At 41.6% G+C, this 23,879-nt stretch overlaps 1 protein-coding gene and 1 non-coding gene across 2 annotated transcripts; both read left to right on the top strand.

Moving 5' to 3' along the window:
• Positions 1-5,246: 5,246 nt before the first annotated feature.
• On the top strand, positions 5,247-9,956 carry LOC122671898 (gamma-interferon-responsive lysosomal thiol protein-like). Its single transcript, XM_043869376.1, has 5 exons — positions 5,247-5,594; positions 6,342-6,407; positions 7,577-7,717; positions 9,455-9,547; positions 9,776-9,956. Exons 1-5 carry the CDS (start codon positions 5,319-5,321, stop codon positions 9,947-9,949), a joined length of 750 nt encoding a protein of 249 aa, XP_043725311.1. The 5' UTR covers positions 5,247-5,318; the 3' UTR covers positions 9,950-9,956.
• A 13,149-nt stretch (positions 9,957-23,105) lies between these two features.
• TRNAK-CUU lies at positions 23,106-23,178 on the top strand. The gene has a single exon. It is a non-coding gene; the product is annotated as a tRNA-Lys (tRNA).
• Positions 23,179-23,879: the final 701 nt, after the last annotated feature.

Genomic DNA, 23,879 nt, shown 5'->3' with positions numbered 1-23,879 from the left:
TTGGACCACTGACAGTTGTTGGTCCATTGCCAGTTGCTCTCCTTTCCATTCTCCTTGCTTGCTTGGTAGCTCTACATGCTCTTTTCAATTCCTGTGTGGTAAGTTGGCTTTGGGAGCCACTTGCATCATCATTTCTCTTTCTCTACACAATATAAGTTAAGCAGTACAAAAATTAAACAAATATAACATAATGCAACTAAAATAAGTTATTTAAAAGATGTGTTGAAACTAATACCTTCACTGCTCCACCTTGACATGTCCTACTATTATGCCCAATTTGTTTGCATACATCGCACCTAACAGTATTACTTCTCCTTCTAAAATCTGAAGGGTCTGGTTCACCTGGTTCCCTCCTCCTATTTTTCTTTGGTCTTCCTGGTTGTCTTTTCAAAGATGGAGGTAGCACCATATCATCACCAGGGACAACTTCCAGTTCATCCAGACTAGTGAGTGGGTGAATAACTTCCCTGTATGCCAATTTGTATCTCTCAACATAATAATAGGGGTCACAATAGATGTGAATGTCTTCCCTATTATACATGACACATGCTGCTACATGCTTATAAGGGATTCCTGTAGCTTCCCAGACTCTACAAGAACAAGTTCTGTTTTGTAAATGCACAACAAATTGTGTCCTCCCTTCTAGGACTTCAAATTCATAGTCAGATGCTTGCATAGGATTACAATCTCTTGCTTGTTCATTAATTGAACGGATTATCTTCTGCACAGAAGGTGTCACAATCCCCTCCTGTTTCATTGCATGTGAATACCTCTTATAAAACCTTCTCATCAATTTGACTCTAATCTCATCAATTAATGATAGAATTGGCTTACTCCTCACATCTCCTATCCAATTGTTGAAGGACTCTGTCATGTTATTAGTTATGTGATCACTTTTACAAGATAAATCAAATGCATGCCTGTTCCAAGTGGAAGGGTGACTCCTCATCAGCCAATCATGTGCTTCTTTGTCACACAACAATATTTTCTGCATTGCCTTCTGAAAGAGAAACTCATTTGGTGCTTTGGCTGCAGCCCAAAATTATGTCTTTAACCATACATCAGGAAATTTTTCCTTGAAATTACTGTAGATATGTCTACAGCAATTCCTATGGTTGGCATGGGGAAAAACTTCAGCTAGTGCATCTTGAAGGCCCTACAACACAATTTAGAAATTATATTAGGACGATATCATATTAAAAAAATTGTAACTACACAACACAATTTATAAATCATACCTTTTGCTTATCTGACATTAATGTTAGGCCAACTGGTAGGTTGTCCGAACCAAGTGTTTCTTCTAGGTTGTACAAGAACCGCCTCCAACTATCTTTGTTCTCAACTTCAACCACACTGTATGCAATGGGAAACAACCCATTGTTCCCATCCACTGAAATTGCAAATAATAGTATTCCTCCATATCTGCCCTTCAAATGACAACCATCTAAACCTATAAAAGGTCTACATCCATTAATAAAGCCTTTCTTGCATGCATCAAGACAGATAAATATTCTTTTAAATTTTGAAGCCTCAGCAAAGTCATGTCTTTCATGGCGGTTGATTATACACACTGTACCAGGGTTCCTATCTGTCAAAAGTTTTGCATACAGGGGTAATTTTGCATATTGCTGCTTGTGTAATACCTCATTCTCTCCCTTCACAATCAACCTTGCCCTGTAACATTGCATCCGACCTACTTTTATTCCATACAACTCTCTAATGATGTCCACCATAGACTTAATCTTCATACCAGACTCAGTCCTCAACCTGGATTCAAGCTTCTGAGCAATCCATTTCTCAGTGGCATTAGTATTTTTTCCAGGTCTTTTACACATATGTTGTGAGTTGTATGTCTTGATTATGACAGTTTTTTTATCTGAAATCACTGATGCATGCACCCTCCATGGGCAACCATCTACAGCACATTTTTGGTCTTCAATGTATCAAAACCATTTCTTATAGCATACTCACCAAATGCAGCCCTAAAGTGGTGCACATCAGTAAATACTGATTCCAAGCCAAAGTCAACATCTGCATCATCATTTGCATTAAACTCTTTATCAAATTGCCCATGATATTCATCAGAATCATATTCTCCTAAGTTTTCTTCATCCATTTCTACATTTTCTTCTTTTTCATCCACTTCATAATTTTCAAATGCCATCTTCCTTTCCTCTTCCTCTTCATCTGATGAGACATTGAGTTCCCTGTCAAAGTCATCATCTAATTCAGGGTCACTTCCATCATCTTCTTCATTGCCTTGCTATCCATATTCTTCTTGAAGCTAATTATCACTCCCTCTATAATTTTCTTCATTGCCTTGCTGTCCACATTCCTCTTGAAGCTGATTATCACTCCCTCCATAATCTTCTTCATTGCCTTGCTGTCCATACATTTCTTTATTTGGATATGTACTTTCAGTTTTACCAGTTGTACTAATGTTAGCATTGGCACCACCTAAACTGCCACCATTTCCACTAGCAGCTGCATCCATATTACTAGACAATCTTGATCCAGTAAATTCACTCTTACTATTTACACGAGCAGTGGCATTACTCCAACTTCCAGTAGCACTACTGGATGTCCTACCAACAGAATGACTATAAATACTCCCTCTTCTCACAGGTTGCTTTCCGTGCCAGCTTGTCTCAATCCTTGTTTCAATTACTCTAGGAACCAATGAAGCAAGGAAACCATTAATTGTATTTCCCTCAACCATAGACTCAGACACTTGTAAACCATGCACAAAAAAACAGACCTGCTCTTCTTTCTTATGCAAACCAATGCACAGTAACAGAGTTTCATCATTTATAACATCTATCTCTTGAGATTCTTCTGGTAATAAACAACTCACACAGAAATATATTGTATGCCCCACAGGGGCCTCATTTCAGATCACTGAATTGTAAACATCACATACTAAATCCAAATACCCATACCTATCTACATCTATCCATTTCTCAGTTGTTTGCCCATTGTAGTAGTAAAATATTGGTATCTTGGAATCCATTGCTTGTTGTATCTTTGAAAGACAACTATGCAATTCAAAGGCAACTCTGCAATTCAATGATACTATTAATGCATATATCCTCTATTATATAGCAAAAAGTATAGAAATTTACACAAGATAACTGCAAAATTATTGTGCTTGACTGATGAAGTCCAACAATTTAATTGAATAATTCTCAGTAATAAACAAAATATAAAGGGCTGAAACCAAAGGGTGGAGAAGCCCAGCCTTGGCCTAATTCCCAATTATCACAAGCATATCATGGTACCATTTCTATGTTTTTAATTAGGTATCTCAAATATTAGGATTAATATGTAATAACAAAAAGGGAGCCCTAATAACATAAACCCTAACTGTGATCGTCTGAGCAAACCCCAAATTGAGCCAAAAAATTGAAGTTACTACTAGCATTTGAACAAAAGGATGGGGAAATTGAAGGCAATGGTTTAAGATTTACCTTTGATTTACTCTTGCACGGATGTAACTTTCCTCTTTCTTGGCCGAGCAGCGTCTCTGTCAGAAATTAGGAAGAGAGTGAAGAACGAAGGGTGCTTGAATAAGGGCGTGAGTCAAGGCAGTCTCGGCAACCCATTTTTCAAATTCCTTGTCTTTCTTCAGTCCAGCGAAGTTCGCTTTTGGAGCTGCAGGTCATTTGGGAAGAGAATGAAGCTTTGGAGTTGTAGGTCATTTGGGAAGAGAGTGAAGAACGAAGAAGAAAACATTTGACTTAAGAGGGTTTTTCTCTGCATGGGTATTTTTGTAACTTTACAATGCACAAGGGTAGTTTAGGGTTTTAAAAATTATTTAAATGGCTGACTTCATCGTTTAACGGTGGACCACTAACGGCAGGGTTGGATCTGAGTATTGGGCTGTATTTCAGGGGGAGATCTGAGTATTTTCAAATTTCAGGGGGTGATCCGAGTTTCGACTCATTTTTAGGGGGTGTTTCGTAAATTTCCCAAAAAAAAACAAAGAGGAGTGCATCAATAAGATGTGAAGGAATGATTTAGTATATAGGAGGGCAGAAAGGTCATTACATGTTAAGATAAGAGAGAGTGTGTGGTGTTTAGAGAATCTTTTCCTTTGTAAAATTTCTTAATGGGAGAGAGTTCTCTAAGTGATAGCGTGGTTCCTACACCATAACATGAGCCAATCATAGCGCGTACAGAGCATAAACAGGGCGAGATTTTTTGCATTCATGAGACTTGGGGTGTTATTTTGGCATATTCATTTGTCTAGACGTCAAGCTACACAATCAGTGTTCTTTTTTCTTTTTTGTGAAAACGTTCTTTTTCCCTTAACTTCTTAGGGAAGAAGATTCACTATGCTGTTGGATAGGGTGCACTAGCACCTATGTTTATCTCTCCTCCCTTAATATGAATTGACATTGCTACCTTCCAATATACATATTATTTGTAAGAAGAAAAAATGCTAACTGGTGTTGTGCCTCAGCATGTACGTGCGCCTTGACATAGCTGAGCGCAAAAAGATTGGTGCACCCCTGGTCCTTTCTGCCTTTCCAGGGGTGCACCAGTCTTTTCGTGCTGGAGTGTATCTGGGCACAGATACATGCAACGTTCATTTTCCCTTATTTTTATCTCATCTCTCATTGGTGCGCCTCTTTTCGAGTTAACTAGAATAAAATAAAATAAAAATAAAATAAAAGTTCTCGGAGGAGTATACCAGCCATGCGCACATAGATAGATGAATTGACCACCCCACCCCCATGAAACACATAAATCCCATCTCTACGGTGTCGATGTGCACATGCATGGGCCACACTCCCCCACACATGGTTTTAGTGCACGGTATCAGAACGGATATCGGCAACACGCAAAATCGATACGATATCGGCTTGGATCGATTGTATCAAACAAAATTACCACTGAAATTCCTTAAAAATGGAGTTTTCTGACCATTTTACCCCTTTCTATACTGTACTACCGATACAGTATCGATATGGTATCGATATCGGTAACAAGCAAAATCGATATGGGTGACGATACCGATACGTAGAACCATGCCCCCACATAGAACACCGAGTCACCGCCTCAATAAATAATCAGAGAAGGCTGAGGTGTAGGATATTTCCTCCAGAATATTAATTATCGAAACTAACCCAAATTGATAATTCTGAGATTTTTTTTATTTTGCCAAACAAAAAAAATTTATAATTCTGATACAGTTATTTCCATAATTGAGCCAGGTAGCGTTCTCTTCTCATAATGTAGTGAGACAGAGACAGAGACAGACACCTTCGATCTCATCCTGATTTCCCCCAATTTCAGTTGCATAGTCACTCTCTGCCATGGCTTCTCCTCGATTCCTCTTTCTCCTCCTGCTGAGCTATGTTTTCGTATTTGGTTCTGTATTTAATCCTTCGTCGTCTGCTAGAGTTCTTTCTTCTGGTGCCGCGAAGGTCTCGCTTGCTCTGTACTATGAGACCCTCTGCCCTTTCTCCGCCAATTTCATTGTTAAGTATCTGCCGAAGGTCTACGATGAGGATCTCATTAAAATCGTCGATCTCAAGCTCGTTCCCTACGGAAACGCCAAATTACAAGGCGAAGACAACATCGCCTGCCAGGTCTCTCCTTCATCTTTCTACTCTCCAGATCTTTATCTCTGTTCTGGCTAATTTTACTTGTAACGGTCTCATAGAGCGACAATCATGGTTTTCGGGGTTCTGAGTTTGTTAAGGGTGTTTCTGTTCAAGCGGAGAGATTTCGGTAATTCCATTGGAAGCAATTCCGGACTTGTTTGTTTCTGAATTTTTGTTCAGTAGACTCCGGTCTAAAACTGGATTGGACTCGGCCCAACCCCAATCGACTTGACCTGTTCGGATATTTTCCGGCGACCCCCCCCCCCCCCTACACACACATATATTAGGGAAAATGGCTCCGTGTATGTTTCTTCCCGGATTTTCTGATTTTGGATTTTCATCTTTCTGCTAATCATTGTTTGATAGACTAAAACGGGTTGAACCTGGTCAACCAGAACAGCCCTGGTAGTTCAATGGCCGATCTGGTTGTAGAGAGCTGAGAGTAGAGACCATGGTAGGATCTCAATGAGAAGATCAATTCCTCCCTTCCTAGTTGATTGGAATAATGAATATATTCATAAGTTCAACTGTTGCGAGGACTGCTCACCACGTATGAGACTGGCCTCATGAAGTCTGAAAGTTTATAGTTGCAAATTTTCTAATTGCATTTATGGTTGATGAAATCCCAGAATCAGGATTGATCTCCCCCCGCCTCGCCTTTTCAATGCGATAATTGACGTAATCTTATTACCTTTGATTGGTTTGTCCTCTTAACTATTGTAAGTTTTGCAGCATGGCCCATTCGAGTGCTTGCTGAATACCGTGGAAGCCTGTGCTATCGATGTCTGGCCTGATCTGGTATGAGCTGTTTTTATTTCTGTGTTTTAGTTCAGAAGTGGAAAACACAGCATCAACCTACTGGTAATTCATTGTCATCCTTGCAATGTAATGGTCTTCACTCCTAAGCATGTCTCTCTGGTCAAGTAAAAAAAATATGTAGAATGCACGGTTATGATCTATCTGCAAATAATATAGTAGTCACGCTGTATAATGTGTGATAAACTTAGATCAGCTAAATGTGAGGGAACCCACTTGGCAAATTTCAACCCAATGTTTAGCTATTCTTGCCTCATGGTACTTTTTAAGGGACACAAATTTTAAGCAATGGTTAGAGTCATTTTGAGCCCTGTGGTTTGAGGTCTTATCCAAACCCAAGAAGTGCCTTGACAGATGGGATGCCTTTTTATTTATCTAATTTAATTAAACGAAGGCTCTTCCTTGGAAAGATCAAAGATTTCCTAGCAGTGGGGTCTTCACTATTCAAGCCGTGGTTATCAATATGTTTTCTATCTGATGGATAGTGTCATGCATTGTACGTGTTACTCTGTTCTTTGTGAACACCTTGTTGTTCTTGTTTCTACTTCCATCCTCCAATTCATGTATTTACCCTCAAATCGAAGATATATTAGGAAAGTATGAATTTGTGAGATAAGTATCAACAACAACAAATTAAATAGATTCACTGTTTTGCCATCTATGCTCCATTTAGCAAAAGTTAGGGAAATTTTAGGTTGCCTAGATAAATGCTTTCTATATTTTCCCAACATATGAAAAAAGATGGAGAAAATATAAACTGAACATTGGCCACATAACTGTAAAGTAGCTATAGCTATTGTACAATGGGTTTGAGACTTTTGAGTATATCATAGGGTAAGAACTGTAAAGTGGCTATTGCAAGAACAAAAGTTTATTGTCATATTTTATGCATTTTTTTTCCAATATTCCTTGAACAGTGATACTTCCAATGTCTTTCTAGATTTTTTCACGCTCGTTCTAATACTTGGCCAGTTGTAATTTCCTTTGATCTATTCAGGGAACTTACGCTTTTACTTTGTAGTGAAGAAGTGTTTCGTTCTCTAACCTTACTTTTAAACTAGATTCATACGACATTGAAGTCACTTGGAAAGATGAAAAACTTTCTTCTGGTTGCATCTTAAAACTTTTAACCACATGAACTTCTGATGCAGAATACACATTTTGCTTTCATTTACTGTGTTGAGCACCTAGTCAAGGAGGGCAAGTATCCTGAGTGGGAATCCTGTTTTGATAGACTGAAGCTGGATTCAAAGCCCATTTCAGAATGTTTTAATAGTGGGCACGGAAAGGAGGTTAGTTTCGTCAGTTAATTGCCTTTCATTTTTATGTGGTCATTTGGGTTTTAATGGATGTCATTGAACCCTATTCTTGCCGCTAGCTGAGGAGAGTAAAGACTTGGTAAATTGCACAATTGTGAATGGACTGGTTAGTGGTTACTGCTATGTTTTGTGTCTACATCAAATACTCAAATTGTTCCCCTCATTTAAACATAAACAAGCAATAGAATTGACAAGTTCATTCATTTATTGCTTGATCAGGCAAAAAGCTAGAAAGTTGGTTTGGACTCGTTATGCTTATTCCAGCTGCTTACAGGTTTATTGTAAAACCCCTTCCAATTCACTGATACCAAAGTGGGAGGGATGTGGTAACTTTGATCAAATCTTTAGGGTGAGCAAGGCCTGATATTGAGTTTTGAGAGATTTTCTTTTGTTAAGAGGTTTCAATATGCCAAAGCCCACATACTAAAATATATTATCACACAAAGTTAATAAAGAATTCATAGACCTGTTATGCTTATAGACAGCTCAAAACTCGATCAGACGTAAAATTACTGTTTTGCTACTAATGTTTTTCGTTTCAAATCCAATTTTCAAAGTATTTTTATTGGAAAATAGGCTTAAAGAAATTATATATAATATAAATATATATATATATATATATAATATTAAAAAAATATATATATATATGTAACTCATTGGTTAAATTTATTTTAAAAAAAATTCAGATTTTGACCAAATTTTAAAAATATTGTTTTCCAGACCCCGCAATAGCCAAAGCAGGGGTAAGCTTGCATACATTATGACCCTCCCCAGTCCTCGCATTGGCGGGAGCCTTGTGCTCTGGGTACACCCTTTTTTTTTAATAATGTTTTTCCCCTTAGAAAAATCAAGTTTGAACTTATTTTAAAATATTTGACATTTAAATTATTTTTCATTCTTAAATAGATATATTTCATTGGTTAAATTTATTTAAAATTTCAAATTTTAAAAATATAGTTTTGCTCCCCAAGAAAAATCAAGTTTGAACTTATTTTAAAATATTTGACCAAGTATATCTTTTTCATTCTTAAGTTCATCATAAATTTTGTTAAAAAGAATAGTTTTGGAAAATTTTCACCAAAAAGATATTTTTCTCTTAAATATTTAGGGTATTGATGTTCAATGGAAATTTTTATTAATTTTACAAATGTTGGGTTTAGGCCATTTATTTGGCTTTTGCAAGCTAGTGAAAGACTAAGAAAACCCAATTTAAACCATCTTTCACCCATTGGCTCACAAACTTTGCATTTCTAGGTCATTATTGATGTTTGTAGACCCAATCTGACAAAATGAGGTGTCTACAATAACACACAAGTACACACTTTGGTATCATTAAGAGTAACTAATACACAATGATCAAATACCGTATCAACCAGAAATCTTCAGAGAACTTTCGATGCATGTGGTAAAGGTTGGCTGAATTTTTAAACCCGAAAATGTAGAACTCGGTTACATTGGACATATGCACGGGTAAAAGTACCATAAGTTTTTTACAGCTAGTGACTCAAAATCATACCCAACATTCTCCTTTTGGCATATTTGATAATAATGATCATCTCATGCTTATAGTGAAACCAGTCTGATATGAATTCAGGTATATTGATTTTCTCTGATGTTCCTGGATTTCAAGTTCTTTGCTTTATAAACTTTTTATTTTCCCCCTCTTTTCTTCTCCTGGCTTGGTGTAACTGGGATTACTGTTTTGTGCAGCTTGAACTTTATTATGCAAACGTAACTGGTTCTCTTCAACCTCCTCATAAATATGTGCCTTGGGTTGTTGTTGATAACCAGCCACTCTATGAGGTTAGGTCTCTTTATCCTCAGTGTCATATCAAGCAAACTTCTATATGTATTTTATTTTTTTTATTTTTTATGTCTGTCTATAAGGTATTAGAGAGATTTAGTACATTTCTTCCATTATAATGACCATGGAGCTTGCTCAATCCCTGTTTTTGTTGAAAAGTGAATTTGATGATGGAATTGAGGCACGGGAAAAAAAATCCCTGACGAATAACCTTATTTCTTCTGTAGGACTATGAAAACTTTGTGACCTATGTATGCAAGGCTTACAAAGGCAATCCTGAACCCAAGGCTTGCAGCACTTCACTACTCCATCAGGTTATCTCAGTGGAGAAAGCAAAACCAACCCGTGAAGTTTGCTATGCAGAGGAGACAATCAAAACATCGGCTTCATACTCATCTTAACAAAAATGAGAAGAAAGTGGACTGCAGGTACTTCTTGTAGGTGTCTGATTATGGAATGTTCCACGTAGAAGCCATTGTTAATTTGATCTTATCTTTTATCCTTGATCATCATCGGTCACCTGAAATAATTATTATGTATAGTTGGGAAAATGAAAAAAAAAAAAAAAAAAACATCACTGCTTAAGCAATGCTGGCCTTGGGGTGTCTTCCCTCTTTTGCATCGCATATATGCTCGTCTTACCAATTTTCATTCTGTACATATTTGTAGGCACTCTACTATGTTTATTTTGTTAGGCTATTTACTGTCATGTAAGGTTTTGAAAGACCCGTCTCTATGGATATACTTTAATCTGTTTATGTATAATATATATCTTTATTTTGTTTGTCATAAAAAAAAAAAAAAAAAAAAAAAAAAAAAAAAAAAAAAAAAAAAAAAAAAAAAAAAAAAAAAAAAAAAAAAAAAAAAAAAAAAAAAAAAAAAAAAAAAAAAAAAAAAAAAAAAAAAAAAAAAAAAAAAAAAAAAAAAAAAAAAAAAAAAAAAAAAAAAAAAAAAAAAAAAAAAAAAAAAAAAAAAAAAAAAAAAAAAAAAAAAAAAAAAAAAAAAAAAAAAAAAAAAAAAAAAAAAAAAAAAAAAAAAAAAAAAAAAAAAAAAAAAAAAAAAAAAAAAAAAAAAAAAAAAAAAAAAAAAAAAAAAAAAAAAAAAAAAAAAAAAAAAAAAAAAAAAAAAAAAAAAAAAAAAAAAAAAAAAAAAAAGAAAAAAAAAAAAAAAGATGGGGGGGGGGAGGGGGGGGGGGGGGGGGGGGGGGGGGGGGGGGGGGGGGGGGGGGGGGGGGGGGGGGGGGGGGGGGGGGGGGGGGGGGGGGGGGGGGGGGGGGGGGGGGGGGGGGGGGGGGGGGGGGGGGGGGGGTTGGGGGGGGGGGGGGGGGGGGGGGGGGGGGGTTAGGGGGGGGGTGGGGGGGGGTGGGGGGTGGGGGGGGGGTGGGGGGGGGGGGGGGGGGGGGGGGGGGGGGGGGGGGGGGGGGGGGGGGGGGGGGGGGGGGGGGGGGGGGGGGGGGGGGGGGGGGGGGGGGGGGGGGGGGGGGGGGTGGGGGGGGGGGGGGGGGGTTGGGGGGGGGGGGTGGGCGGGTGGGGGGGGGGGGGGGGGGGGGGGGGGGGGGGGGGGGGGGGGGGGGGGGGGGGGGGGGGGGGGGGGGGGGGGGGGGGGGGGGGGGGGGGGGGGGGGGGGGGGGGGGGGGGGGGGGGGGGGGGGGGGGGGGGGGGGGGGGGGGGGGGGGGGGGGGGGGGGGGGGGGGGGGGGGGGGGGGGGGGGGGGGGGGGGGGGGGGGGGGGGGGGGGGGGGGGGGGGGGGGGGGGGGGGGGGGGGGGGGGGGGTGGGGGGGGTGGGGGGGGGGGGGGGGGGGGTGGGGGGGGGGGGTGTGGGGGGGGGGGTGGGGGGGGGGGGGGGGGGGGGGGGGGGGGGGGGGGGGGGGGGGGGGGGGGGGGGGGGGGGGGGGGGGGGGGGGGGGGGGGGGGGGGGGGGGGGGGGGGGGGGGGGGGGGGGGGGGGGGGGGGGGGGGGGGGGGGGGGGGGGGGGGGGGGGGGGGGGGGGGGGGGGGGGGGGGGGGGGGGGGGGGGGGGGGGGGGGGGGGGGGGGGGGGGGGGGGGGGGGGGGGGGGGGGGGGGGGGGGGGGGGGGGGGGGGGGGGGGGGGGGGGGGGGGGGGGGGGGGGGGGGGGGTGTGGGGGGGGGGGGGGGGGGGGGGGGGGGGGGGGGGGGGGGGGGGGGGGGGGGGGGGGGGGGGGGGGGGGGGGGGGGGGGGGGGGGGGGGGGGGGGGGGGGGGGGGGGGGGGGGGGGGGGGGGGGGGGGGGGGGGGGGGGGGGGGGGGGGGGGGGGGGGGGGGGGGGGGGGGGGGGGGGGGGGGGGGGGGGGGGGGGGGGGGGGGGGGGGGGGGGGGGGGGGGGGGGGGGGGGGGGGGGGGGGGGGGGGGGGGGGGGGGGGGGGGGGGGGGGGGGGGGGGGGGGGGGGGGGGGGGGGGGGGGGGGGGGGGGGGGGGGGGGGGGGGGGGGGGGGGGGGGGGGGGGGGGGGGGGGGGGGGGGGGGGGGGGGGGGGGGGGGGGGGGGGGGGGGGGGGGGGGGGGGGGGGGGGGGGGGGGGGGGGGGGGAATTGCTCAAGTGTAAAGAGCTAGCTCTCTCATGGTGAACTGGTAACAGTTCTCTCTGTAGGCAAAGGCAAAGCTTGTGATAGCGTTAGTGACAGGGTGTTAAATCTCTCACACACACCTTTCTCAACTTCGTATCTTCGGTCATGTATGGATTTCTTTGATATGGGCTTGGGATGGCCATTTCCTTCATATAGAGTATGGTCAGGTGTTACCATTCACTTTTTTCTTTTCCATTAAAGACTGCATGGAGGAGCATTTATGAATGTGTGATTCATAGACTGCAACGTCACTTTTTTGTTTCTTTGATAAGTAGTTTGCAGATTCATTCCTATTTATCAAAAAGCATTCATTGAAGTGAACCATTAAATTTTTCAAGAAAAAAGGTACTTACATGTCACAGTTGCGGACAATTGATGTGGTTATTCTGACTTTTGAGCAAAGAGATATGGTTGGGATTACCCACATGACAAATTTGTATACTTAAACCAAATAACCAGTGAGTATTAATTGATATGCATCCCATGTATGTCCATGCATATCTATAGCACTTCAATAATTACTGTTCATTTTTTTTCTCGTAGCCATAGATTTTCTGAGCTTTAATTTGTTTTGCTACAAATGACATACTCCAATGGGGCTGAAACTTAACATGTGAGTAAGATACCATTGTTAACAAAGTTTAGGCCCCATCTGATCTACCACATGGCAATGGTTACCATTTAAAATTGGCGTGTAGTAAAGATTCCTTCCACGGGTGTGTAGGAACCGGTTTCCCATTTATCAATTGTAGACTGATAAATTGTTTTCCCTGCTCCCCAAGAAATATATAAATCCAATGGCTACAAATTATATTTGTTTTTCTCATTTGAATATATGTTATGATCATAGATAGATGGGTAATTTGTGTTGGGTTAATCTGTTTGGGGTAGATGGGTAATTAGCATGTTAGGGGTAGATGAGTAATTAGTTGTTAGATAAGGCTTTATATAATGTAGGGGATGTTTGTAAAAGGGCATCAAAGAATTAATCAAACTCTCTTCTTCGTTTATTTTTGTAGGAGGCCGCTGCCCTATAAGCCAGCATTTCCCTTCCCCTTCTTCTTCCTCTACTTAATTTCTTACCTTTCCCTGCAACAAGTTTGTATCATTGGTGCTTTCATTGAACCTCCCTCTACCTTTCCATTCCAATGGGTTTCTTCTCTCATTACAACAGTTTGGTCCTCTGTTTTCACTCATGGGAACAACGTGATCCGACTTCTCCGGTCCTAAGATGTCTTGAAGCTGCAATCACCAATGAGCTTGAGCGGATCTACTATTTGGATCTTAGCAACGTGGACGATGCCGCGATTCCCAAGGAGCCCGAGTCGCTTCCTTCTTCGATCCCTGCCATCATGGATCAGACTCTGGTTGCTTCACCGATCGTGGCAGCAGAGCTCGTCTCTTCCTTCGTCGATCAGAATTCAACTAGAACAGAGCTCATTCTTGCCGTTGTATCTTTCGGCATGCACAAAGCCGGTCTGGAAAATACCACCGGCGCAGCTCTGGCTCTTCGTTCCACGGCAATGGAATCCATCCAATCCGTTCTTCTCACTTCCTCTGTTCCCTTTGCTGATTTTCTTTTCACCGCTTCAGGTTCTGGTTGCGTTCATGGCCTCGCCGGTCCATCCAGGATCTTTGCTTCGAAGCGCTGAGTGGCCTCTGATTGTGTTCGGCAAGTGTGCTGCTGATGTGGACGCTACGGATGCCTTGAAGATGTTCGTCGATACGATAGGGATAGGGAGAGCTGAGGACTGGATTAGTAGGCCACCACCGGAACCGCCACCACCTCTGCATGTATCCAACTGTCGGCGTCTCAGCTGTTGGACCAGCGAAGGTCCGGACTATATGGACGCCATGGATGACCGTTCTACAACCATTTCCACCGCCATACCCACCTACATCATATCATCGACATTCTTCTCAATCACGCCCATAATCAGTACCTTCTCCATTGAACCTTATCCCACTGAAACCCTCGTCACTCCTTCCAAATCTGAATATGAAGATCAGCGGATTACTCAGGCCAAGTTGTGACCAATACCCTCTGTTTTTGACGATTTCGAATTAATTTCCGCAAGCCACGACAATGCTTCTGCTGTAGGCGTGACATCGAATGGTGAATGAACCAGCCCACAAGCCACCAGGTTCGGCATTGATTCAGATCATCACCATCGTGAAATTTCCATCAACCAGCCACCGATTTGGGTTAGATTAGTGTTTGATTGAGGAAAGACGGAAGGTGTGACGTCGAAGACAATGGTGACTGTTTGCTCTTCTCTAACCTCTGCATCGTCTTCATCTTCTGTTCAAATCTCTTTTTCAAGCTTCCTGAATTTGTTCGCCCATAGGCGAGGATTGCAGTTTGATCAAATCCCTACAGCAACGCTGTATGCATTTTGGTAGCCGCTCACGGATATACACTTCGGTTCTCCACTCCAGAGACTTCTCGGTATGGAGGAAAAGAACAATGCCGTCTGAATCGGAAAGGGCATAGTACACACAATGCTCGACCAAAGTCCCCTAACCAAATTGAAAGCGCACTGGCTATGGTACGCCGCTTGGCTCATGGCTGAACACACTCTGCCACTTTTGGCTCACACCTCTGTCAAGCAATCTGTTAATGGCGTGACGCTCATCGTCCTCGCTGTTGTGCTACCACCGACCATTTTGGAGTATGCTGAGAGTGAAAACCCTGCACCGGCCATTCAATTGTACCGTCAAATGCAGATTTCCTCCACTAAACCTGACACCCACACCTAACCTTTTCTTCTCAAGGCCTGCGCAAAGTTACTTACCGTCAAAGAAGGTGAGAAGATACACTGCACTGCCATAAGAAATGGGTTTGAGGCATTGGTCTTTGTTCAGAACACTTTAGTTCACATGTATGCTGCTTGTGGGTTTTATGAGCGCGCGCACAAGTTATTTGAGTTAATGCCTGAATGAACCCTCGTGACATGGAACTCTGTGATTAATGGGTTTGCTCTTAATGGGAGGCCCAATGAGGCTCTGACGCTTTTCAGGGATATGGGGTTGGAGGGTGTTGAACCAGATGGTTTCACCATGGTTAGTTTGCTCACTGCTTGTGCTGAGCTTGAAGATTTGGCTTTGAGTAGGAGGGCTCATTTGTACATGTTAAAGGTTGGTTTGAACAGTAACTTGCATACTAGGAATGCCCTTGTAGACCTCTATGCAAAATGTGGGAGCATTAAAGAGGCACATAGAGTATTTTTTGAGATGGAGACAAGAAACGTTGTCTTTGATTTTTGGCTTGGCCGTTAATGGGTTTGACAAGGAAGCAATTGAGCTCCTTGTTTAGCGGGATAGGGAGGCATTGGTTCCCATTGAGATTACCTTCGTTGGGGTCTTGTATGCTTGTAGTCATTGTGGAATGGTGGATCAGGGATTTGAGTACTTCAAGAGGATGAGGGAAGTATATGGGATCATGCCTAAGATAGAACATTATGGTTGCATTGTTGATTTGCTTGGTAGGGCAGGGTTGGTACAAGAAGCACATGATTTTATTCAAAATATGCCACTGGAGCCCAATGCTGTTGTTTGGAAGACTCTACTTGGAGCTTGTGCATGACATGTTCTCAAAGTCCCTTCCAGCATTTGGGTTATTATTGGCGCAACAATGAAGATCTCCGTCAACGTCGGCAAGGGCAATATCTCTCCCGTGAGGGTGCTATCAGTCAACTGATGATTAGAGTAAGTCTAGTGTTCGATCTGGGGATCGATTTACAAGCTTTGCAGCAGAACCTTGAGGAGTTTCAACTCCAGTTGTCCATGGATATCCGTTCTCAATAGAACTTTGAGGACAAGGTTCTGTCCGAAGGGGTTAGCAATGTTATGATCATAGATAGATGGGTAATTTATGTTGGGTTAATTTGTTTAGGGTAGATGGGTAATTACCATGTTAGATATGGCTTTATATAATGTAGGGGATGTTTGTAAAAGGGGCATCAAAGAATTAATCAAACTCTCTTCTTCGTCTTTTTTTCTAGGAGGCCGCTGCCCTATAAGCCAGCATGTCCCTTCCCCTTCTTCTTCCTGTACTTAATTTCTTGCCTTTCCCTGCAACTATTTAAAATTGGCGTATAGTAAAGATTCCTTCCATGGGTGTGTAGGAACCGGTTTCCCATTTATCAATTGTAGATTGATAAATTGTTTAACCTGCCCTCAAGAAATATATAAATCCAATGGCTACAAATTATATTTTGTTTTCTCATTTGAATATCTCCTCTTGTATATTGATTTGCACTCTCTTGCTAATTCAAGTACTTGACAATTCCTGATTTTTCAATGCTTTAATTTTTCAATTGCTCTACTCTGTACATTATCCATAGATTTTATTATGGACAACATGTCCAAGAAAACTGCTCCCCTAAATAAAAAAGAAAAATGGTAAAATAGACGAGGTTTAGTAAGTCCAACTCAAAGCAAGTTTGTAGGTGAAACATAGAGTAGTGGAAGCTCCACCGGTTTCACAAGAATGGAGGAGCTAATCCCAAAGAAGGAAAAAATAAGGTCGCCATGGGGATGTTTCAGAACTCTGCTTGAAATTTAGTATTATTATGCTTGCTTTCAAAAAAAATTATAAATGTCTATAGTATGGGAAAAAGTTCTCTGTCCGGCAGTGTGGTCTATGGCAACACTCCCATGAGTCTATCTCTCTCTTCTCTCTCTTCTCTCTCTTCTCTCTCCTCCCCATGTGAAAAGACATCTCTACCCCTTTGTTTTAAGGAGGAGAGAGATAGACACGTAGGAGTGCTGGCGTAGGCCACACTCCTGGACAGAGAATTACTTCCCAACAACAATATGGGAGAGGGTTGAGCATGCCAGTAATGGTAGCAGTTGTGCCCAATGGAGAGGGTGGGATGGGGAGGTCAAGAGGGTTATTTCCCTCAATTGGTGGGAGAGAGACGGACTCCTAGCCTTCACCCTAACAATATAATGCAGCTTATGCATCTGCTAGCGTTTAGGGCTATGAAGGGACGTTGGAGTTTGAATGCATATGAACAGGTTTATGATATTCTAGTTACTAGTTTATTTTAATTCAAGTTTTAAGTTTCATTTAAAAAAAAAAAAAAAAAAACTCAATAATGTAGGTTAGATCAACTGCCTCTTTGATTTTGGTCCAATCGATGGTTCAATTCACACACATGGTCCACTTTATATTGAACTTTTTTATATACTTTTAACTATATAATAATAAGGGGGAATTTCCTAGATCTACTAGATTAAAAAAAGATTTACAAAACCAGTAACTGTAAATTATGTTTTACATTTATAAGTTATTTGATTTAAAAAGATTTACAAACCCCCATGTGAATAAAAGAAGTTAAATAAATAACCCAAAATGCCCCCAACATCCTTCTCTCTCTCTCTCCTTCTTCTTCTCCGATGGAACCAACCACTCTCCATGGCCAGATTACGAAATGTGGCTCGGTGTTGAAAAGCGACATAATCCCAGTCTCCTTCAGGATCGTTGGTGTAGAGTCTTCGCTGGCGGTTGCTTACCACCACATCCTTGCCCTCTTCGATCACGTGATGCAGGTATTTATAGAGGACAAGTTCGCAGTGGTTCTTATGGAAGGAGAGCTTGAAAATACACTTCTCCTCCTCGTAGTTGTGGCAGTTGGTGACGGTGGTAACATGGCAGGACCAACGAAGCGTGACGCCCTGAAAGTGGTCGGTTATCTCCTTGTGGTTGTCTAGGTTGAGCATGAGTTTAGCGGAGTTGGTGGTCATGTCGGCCTTGAGGCACTACGCCTGTGTTGAGGAATGGGTACTGTGGTAACCCTCTATTGCTGTGTAGGCCTCGTTACGGCTGAAACGCCCTCCGCTATGTTCGTGGAAGCTGATCTGCATGTATGGGTTCACTATTCTAACCAATCAGAACGTGTATTCCTCCATGGCCAGATTACGGAATGTGGCTCGGTGTTGAAATCACAAAATCAACTGCACTAATGAAGACGAAGATGAAATCTTAGGGGTGGCTGGCGGTGAAGGTGGTGGTACAGGGCGGGTTTGCAAGGAGAAGGGTGGGGCGGGATTGCAGGGGAAGGGGATCAAGGGAGTGGTTGCAGGAGAGAGTAGTTGGTTTCATCGGAGAAGAAGAAGGAGAGAGAGAGAAGGCTGTTGGGGGTATTTTGGGTCATTCATTTAACTTCTTTTATTGACATGGGGGTTTGGTAAATCTTTTTAAATCAAGTAACTTATACATGTAAAACATAATTTACAAGTACTGGGTTTGTAAATCTTTTTTTAATCAAAGTAGATCTAGGAAATTCCCCCTTATAATAATAAGGGAAAATATCATCCCCCTCACCTCTAAGTTTGCCTAATATCAATCCAATACCCAAGTTTCGAAAAATATCTACCCTCTCCCCTACTTTATAAAGATTATATCAATCGTACCCTAACCGTTAAAAATAACCATTAACTGATGACGTGGATAGGTCTAATTTATCTAAAATCCCAAATTACCCTTAAGTTATTTTAATTCCAATTTTACCCCTCCAATCCCAAAATCCCCTTTCTTTTTTTTTTTTTTCCTTTTTCTCTCAAAATCAAATCCCATTTTCTTCTTTTTTCTATTTTTCTTCTCTTTGTTCACAGGAGAAAAGGAATTCCAGGGGATTTTATCTTCTTCGACTTGGGGATTTAGGGCTTCGTTCGATGAGTATGCTTGGAGTCACCTAGTTGTAGAGCTCGATGGGGAAGAAGAAGTACAGATCGATGTGGGCATTCACCTGGTTGCAGAGGTCGACGGAGAAGAAGAAGGGCATCATCAGATTAATCTAGGAATGTAATCGGGCCTGAATTGATGTAAGAAATCCATGGAAATGCCTAATAAAACTGATTTGGTCAAGGATGGAAAGGCGTAATTAAACTGATTTGGTCAAGGAAACCCATTAAAATAAATTGAGAAATTATACTAAAACATGTCCCTGACGATCACATTATGTACTCCGGGAACCACAAAATTTCCTATCGGATTGTTAGATAGGTTTTCTAATAAAATGGAATCTAAGGCGAAAGAGTCCAATGGATTCATGTTAAACACTTCTTAATGCATCAATGGTAATGGAAACTAAAACCGAATAAACATCAAAGGTAAATCAAACACGCAAACAGATTTCAGGATTTTTATTGCTGAAGAATCGTGTTTTACTTGACAAAGTTTTACATCTGGAGTCCGTGAAACCCTTTTTGATTTCTGCAATCCCCGCATATTAACAGATAAAATCTCACACTTCTTCCCGCTTCAGTTGTCAAAATGGTTCTTTGAAGCCACAATAAGCCTGCGAAGAAACCTCTCCTTCTATGGCTTAATGGAGGTATTAATTTTAACTCATTTCTGATTTCTTCTCAGTTGGATTCAATAATTAGATTATAAGTGTTTGAAACTATTGGGATTTTTCTTAAATGAATCTCCAAATAACTCTTTACACAGGAAAATTAGGATTTTAGGTTAAGTTTCTTTTCTTGATGGGCTGGATTTTGATGAATCTATGGCTTTTGTTGCTTATTCTGACGGGAGGGCAGTAGTGATTATGGACATCGTGAGGGCGGCAACGGTAATGGATACAGGGTGGTGGTGGATACAGCTGTGGTGGTGACCGTGGCTCGTGGAAGAAGAAAGAAGAAAAAATAAGAAAGAATTGAGGTTAGAGACAAGGGTAATATAGTCTTTTCATTAGCAAGGGAGAAAGACATATGCTTTCAATAGATATTAAAAAGGGTAATTTTGTCTTTACACAGATTTTTTTTTAACACCGTTACATACTTAGGGTATGGTTGATATAATCTTTATAAAGTAGCGGAGGGGGTAGATATTTTTCAAAACTTGGATACTGGATTGATATTAGACAAATTTAGAGGGGAGGGGGATGATATTTTCCAAACTTTCAATAGGTCACCGACGTACCAAACTTTGAAAAAATGTCAAGGACTGCCCTTATTTTATGATTATATTTCAGCTTTGTCCACTCTGTAGTCTGTGTAGTTTAGTGCCTGTTAATTCTTTTATAATGGCAAAATTACCCTTATCACAGGGTGAACTTCCCATAATACCCTTAAGGGTAAAACCCCAAAGACCAACCATTCTCTTCATCGTCTTCCATGGTCTAAAGGCGGAAGAAGCAAGAACAGGGAAGGGGCTCTGCAAGGCACCATTTTTGCTTTGATTTCGCGGAAGGGTGTGTCTAAGAGAAGGAGACACAGAGCGAAGAGATTTCATTTTTCAGAGCATTAGAAGCTCGGTTTCTAGGGTTTCGTTCATTTTCCAGCCACTTCGGATGGTTTTGATCTGAGTTTTGCAACCGAGGATCTCGATATTCAATTTACTCTGGAGGATTTTCGATCTCTGAAGGTAGGAAGTAGGATTCTCAGAGTTGCGAGCATTCTACTTCTATTTTCGCAGTCTCAAAAATTTCAAGTTGATTTGTTTTTATCTTCGGACTTTAAAAAGTGCTGCTCAAATAGAGTTCATACAAATTTTCTACAAATCTATGCATATTCCAATAATTCTATTTGTTATATTTCCACTCGAAGCTTTTTGGTTGAAAGTTCCTTTTCTGAAGCTGATTTCCAAATCGTTTATTGTAACTTGTAACAGATAAATTCAGATTCTACTTCACAGTTCCCCTATATATTTCCAATTAATGACAATCTTTCTCTCTCTCTCACCTTCTATTTCTTCTTGTTGCTGTTTTACTAGATAAATTCTAAACCGAGAACTCTAGCTTCAATGGTATATAGTTGCCATGTTGAAGAGTGAATTCGGTAGAAGGATACCCATCTAATTAAGGTCCCATTGTTCAGACCGAGATGAAGAAATCGAGTTGGTGTCTAGGGCTGCTTGATCCAACCAAGTCATTAGAAATCGAACCCTATGATCACTCTCTTTTCAGATCCTTCGAACCCTCTCTGCCAAACCCCCATCTCTCCAAAACCCTAGCTTTGTCCGCCTGAAACCCTTCTCCTCTTCTTTCATTCCTCGATTCCAACCTCCGTCGAGGGCCCAAGCATGCGAATTTAGAAACGGTGAGGGTTAGGGAGATGGAGCAAACAGGTTGCTAGAAAATTTAGGGAAGTCGGAGAGGTTTTTGCATGAAACCTGCAGATGAGTTGAGGTTTTTTTTTTTTCTGCAAAGGTAATTCCGTCAATTCAAATCTAAATTTTAACTTCGATTGGGGAACTTCGATTGGGGAAGATGAGTTGAGGTTTTTTTTTTCTGCAAAGGTAATTCCGTCAATTCAAATCTAAATTTTAACACAGTTAGTCATGAACCGATAGAATTGGCTTATTTGTTACCGTTTGCAAACCTCAGGGGGGTACGCAGAATTTTCCAAAACTAGAGGGTAAAATCATCCTTTCGTCAAACCTCAGGGGTGGTATGTGTAAATTATCCTTATTTAAATAACTAAAGGGGTAAAATGGATATTTTAACTTTGGGTGCTAACTGTGCTTAACGTCAGGGGAAGGTTGCCATTTTGTTCAAGTTTGGTAAATCCATGACATATTGAATACTTAGAGGGGGTGTCTATGAAATTTTCCCTAATAATAATATAACCGGGGGGATATTTCTTCACCACGGTAAAGGATCAGCCACCATCGTAGGGTCATTAATGTCTGACCCTTCTATATGATGAAGTCGATAATGCCCCGAACCCTTGTTCAATACCTTCTCAACACCATACACATCCATTGGTCTCCATTAACCATGGGTGTGGAAAAACTAATCCCTTGATCGTGGGTGTGGGAAAACTCGGTACACAATTGTTTGCTTTGTCTTTGAACTTTTAACTACTGTAGTTGCCATGTTGAAGAGTGAAACACTATGTTTGGCCTAAAACTTCACAAATGGATAAGGGTCTGAGGTTTTGGCACCAAGTGAGTTTGCATGTGATAATTGTGGCCTAATGGCCTTCATCACTTCAGCCTGGGATGCCTGAACAGCCGTCTAGCTACTGCATTCTCATAAATAAATAAGGCCAAAAAGAATGCTATTTGGTCGTGGGTGGCACTTGACTCTTGCGCCTAAACACAGGGCCATGCGAAGTAACAATTGTTGCCACATGAAAAAGCAAATATCCTTGAAGGCGTGGTGGTGGTTTTGTGCGGTCCTATGTCTAGGTGCACGAGCCGCGTGCCACACATGACCAAATAACTTGTTCTTTCGCATAAATAAATAAAGGGAAACAATTTAACATTAAACACAATAAAAAAATAAGGAATTAAGGAGGTTTTTCTCCATATGAACGTCTAGGGGTTGGTTATTGTATTAGGCCAAATTAGACGATTTCGCCTCGTAAAATTTTGATATAATTTTTTTGTTTTATTATCTTACTCTCCTTGGTTCTTGTACCATTGATTCGGTATCGACCAAGTAACAGTATCGGCCAAAATGGATACGATGTCGATCCCTAAATCTATGTGAACGCCACAAGGAGGTAATTTTGGACCTCTTATCAATTAAAAGAGTGTTTTTAGAGTTTTCTATATCTTGGAGCGTGGCTTACACCAATACTCCTAGATCTATCTCTCTCCTTCCCAATAAAATCGTAAAAATGTCATTTCCTAAGGGGAAGGGTTGGGCTACACTCTCAAGTCTCAACAGGGAACAAATATATATATATATATATATATATTTTTTTTTTCTGTTTCTAAATTGATATTGAAACTTTGTGTACAAGATCGTGACCATCACACCTCATGTGTTCAGTATAAAAGGGCATTAATTACAAAGCATGGCACAATCTAAGGGTCAGTTGTGTTAGACATTTGAAAACCGTTGGATACAATAGGTAATGGTTGACTTTGGGCAACATTTTGCTGTCCACATAATCGACTTGTATCCAACTACAAAATTTGCCAAATCAGCTGCTACTCACCAATTTAAAAGCTGAAAACACAATGGAAAATGTCAATATTTTGATATTTTTAATTTTTTGACATAGATACAACAAGCCCGTCTAGCTCAGTTGGTAGAGCGCAAGGCTCTTAACCTTGTGGTCGTGGGTTCGAGCCCCACGGTGGGCGTTACTAAAGAAATAGATTTTCATCTTGCTTTTAAATTTGCATAATCCGTTTAACCACCAACTTATGTTTTATTTCTTGTGGTTTGCTGTTTGCACGTAATCACTTTTATTCTTCAAGAAAGTAAAACTAATCTTACTTTTGTTTTAAGTAAACGGGAAGACAAAAAAAGAGTACTATTTTCATATAAATTGAGAAATTTTTTTTTGAAATACATGCTTCTATTTTCGGTATCCGTGTATTGCCTTTGAGTTGAAGCTTTGAAGGTGATATCATGAAAAATATAGTCCTTCGAGTCATCTTTACGTCGATGAAAGAATCAAGCTGATAAGAATTCGAGAGAGAGATATGGTCAATTAAGTCAAAGGTCTTAAAAAATGCCAAAAAAAAATGAGAACGTGTTTTAAACGCGTTTAAAACGGGAATGTTTGCCGTTTGCCCTTTTTTACTGTATATTTGGGAAACATATGGCAAAACGTGTTTAAAAGGGTAAAAAATGGGTACGTGTTTAAACGCGTTTTTGCTAACAATGGTTTTAACTAATATCTTTGGACAAATGATGTCATTACTACAATCTTTGGATCTTATTAGATTTAGCGTTTTGGTGATTACATTCAATTTGTGTGAAAAAGACTATAATGGATTGTTAGAACTCAAACTGAAAGACTTCAAGATGCTCACGAGTCTGTATCATGGATTGTTAG

The sequence above is a fragment of the Telopea speciosissima genome, chromosome 8 (genome assembly GCF_018873765.1).
Source record: "Telopea speciosissima isolate NSW1024214 ecotype Mountain lineage chromosome 8, Tspe_v1, whole genome shotgun sequence".
NCBI lineage: Eukaryota > Viridiplantae > Streptophyta > Magnoliopsida > Proteales > Proteaceae > Telopea > Telopea speciosissima.
This window is presented reverse-complemented; position numbering and strand designations above follow the sequence as displayed.

What these genes read in the sequence shown, in the direction of transcription:
- LOC122671898 (XM_043869376.1), top strand. Translation starts at nt 5,319, where the DNA reads ATGGCTTCTCCTCGATTCCTCTTTCTCCTCCTGCTGAGCTATGTTTTC. An exon ending in TCGATGTCTGGCCTGATCTG is followed by an intron (nt 6,408 to 7,576) that starts GTATGAGCTGTT and finishes CTTCTGATGCAG; the next exon opens with AATACACATTTTGCTTTCAT. An exon ending in ATAACCAGCCACTCTATGAG is followed by an intron (nt 9,548 to 9,775) that starts GTTAGGTCTCTT and finishes TTTCTTCTGTAG; the next exon opens with GACTATGAAAACTTTGTGAC.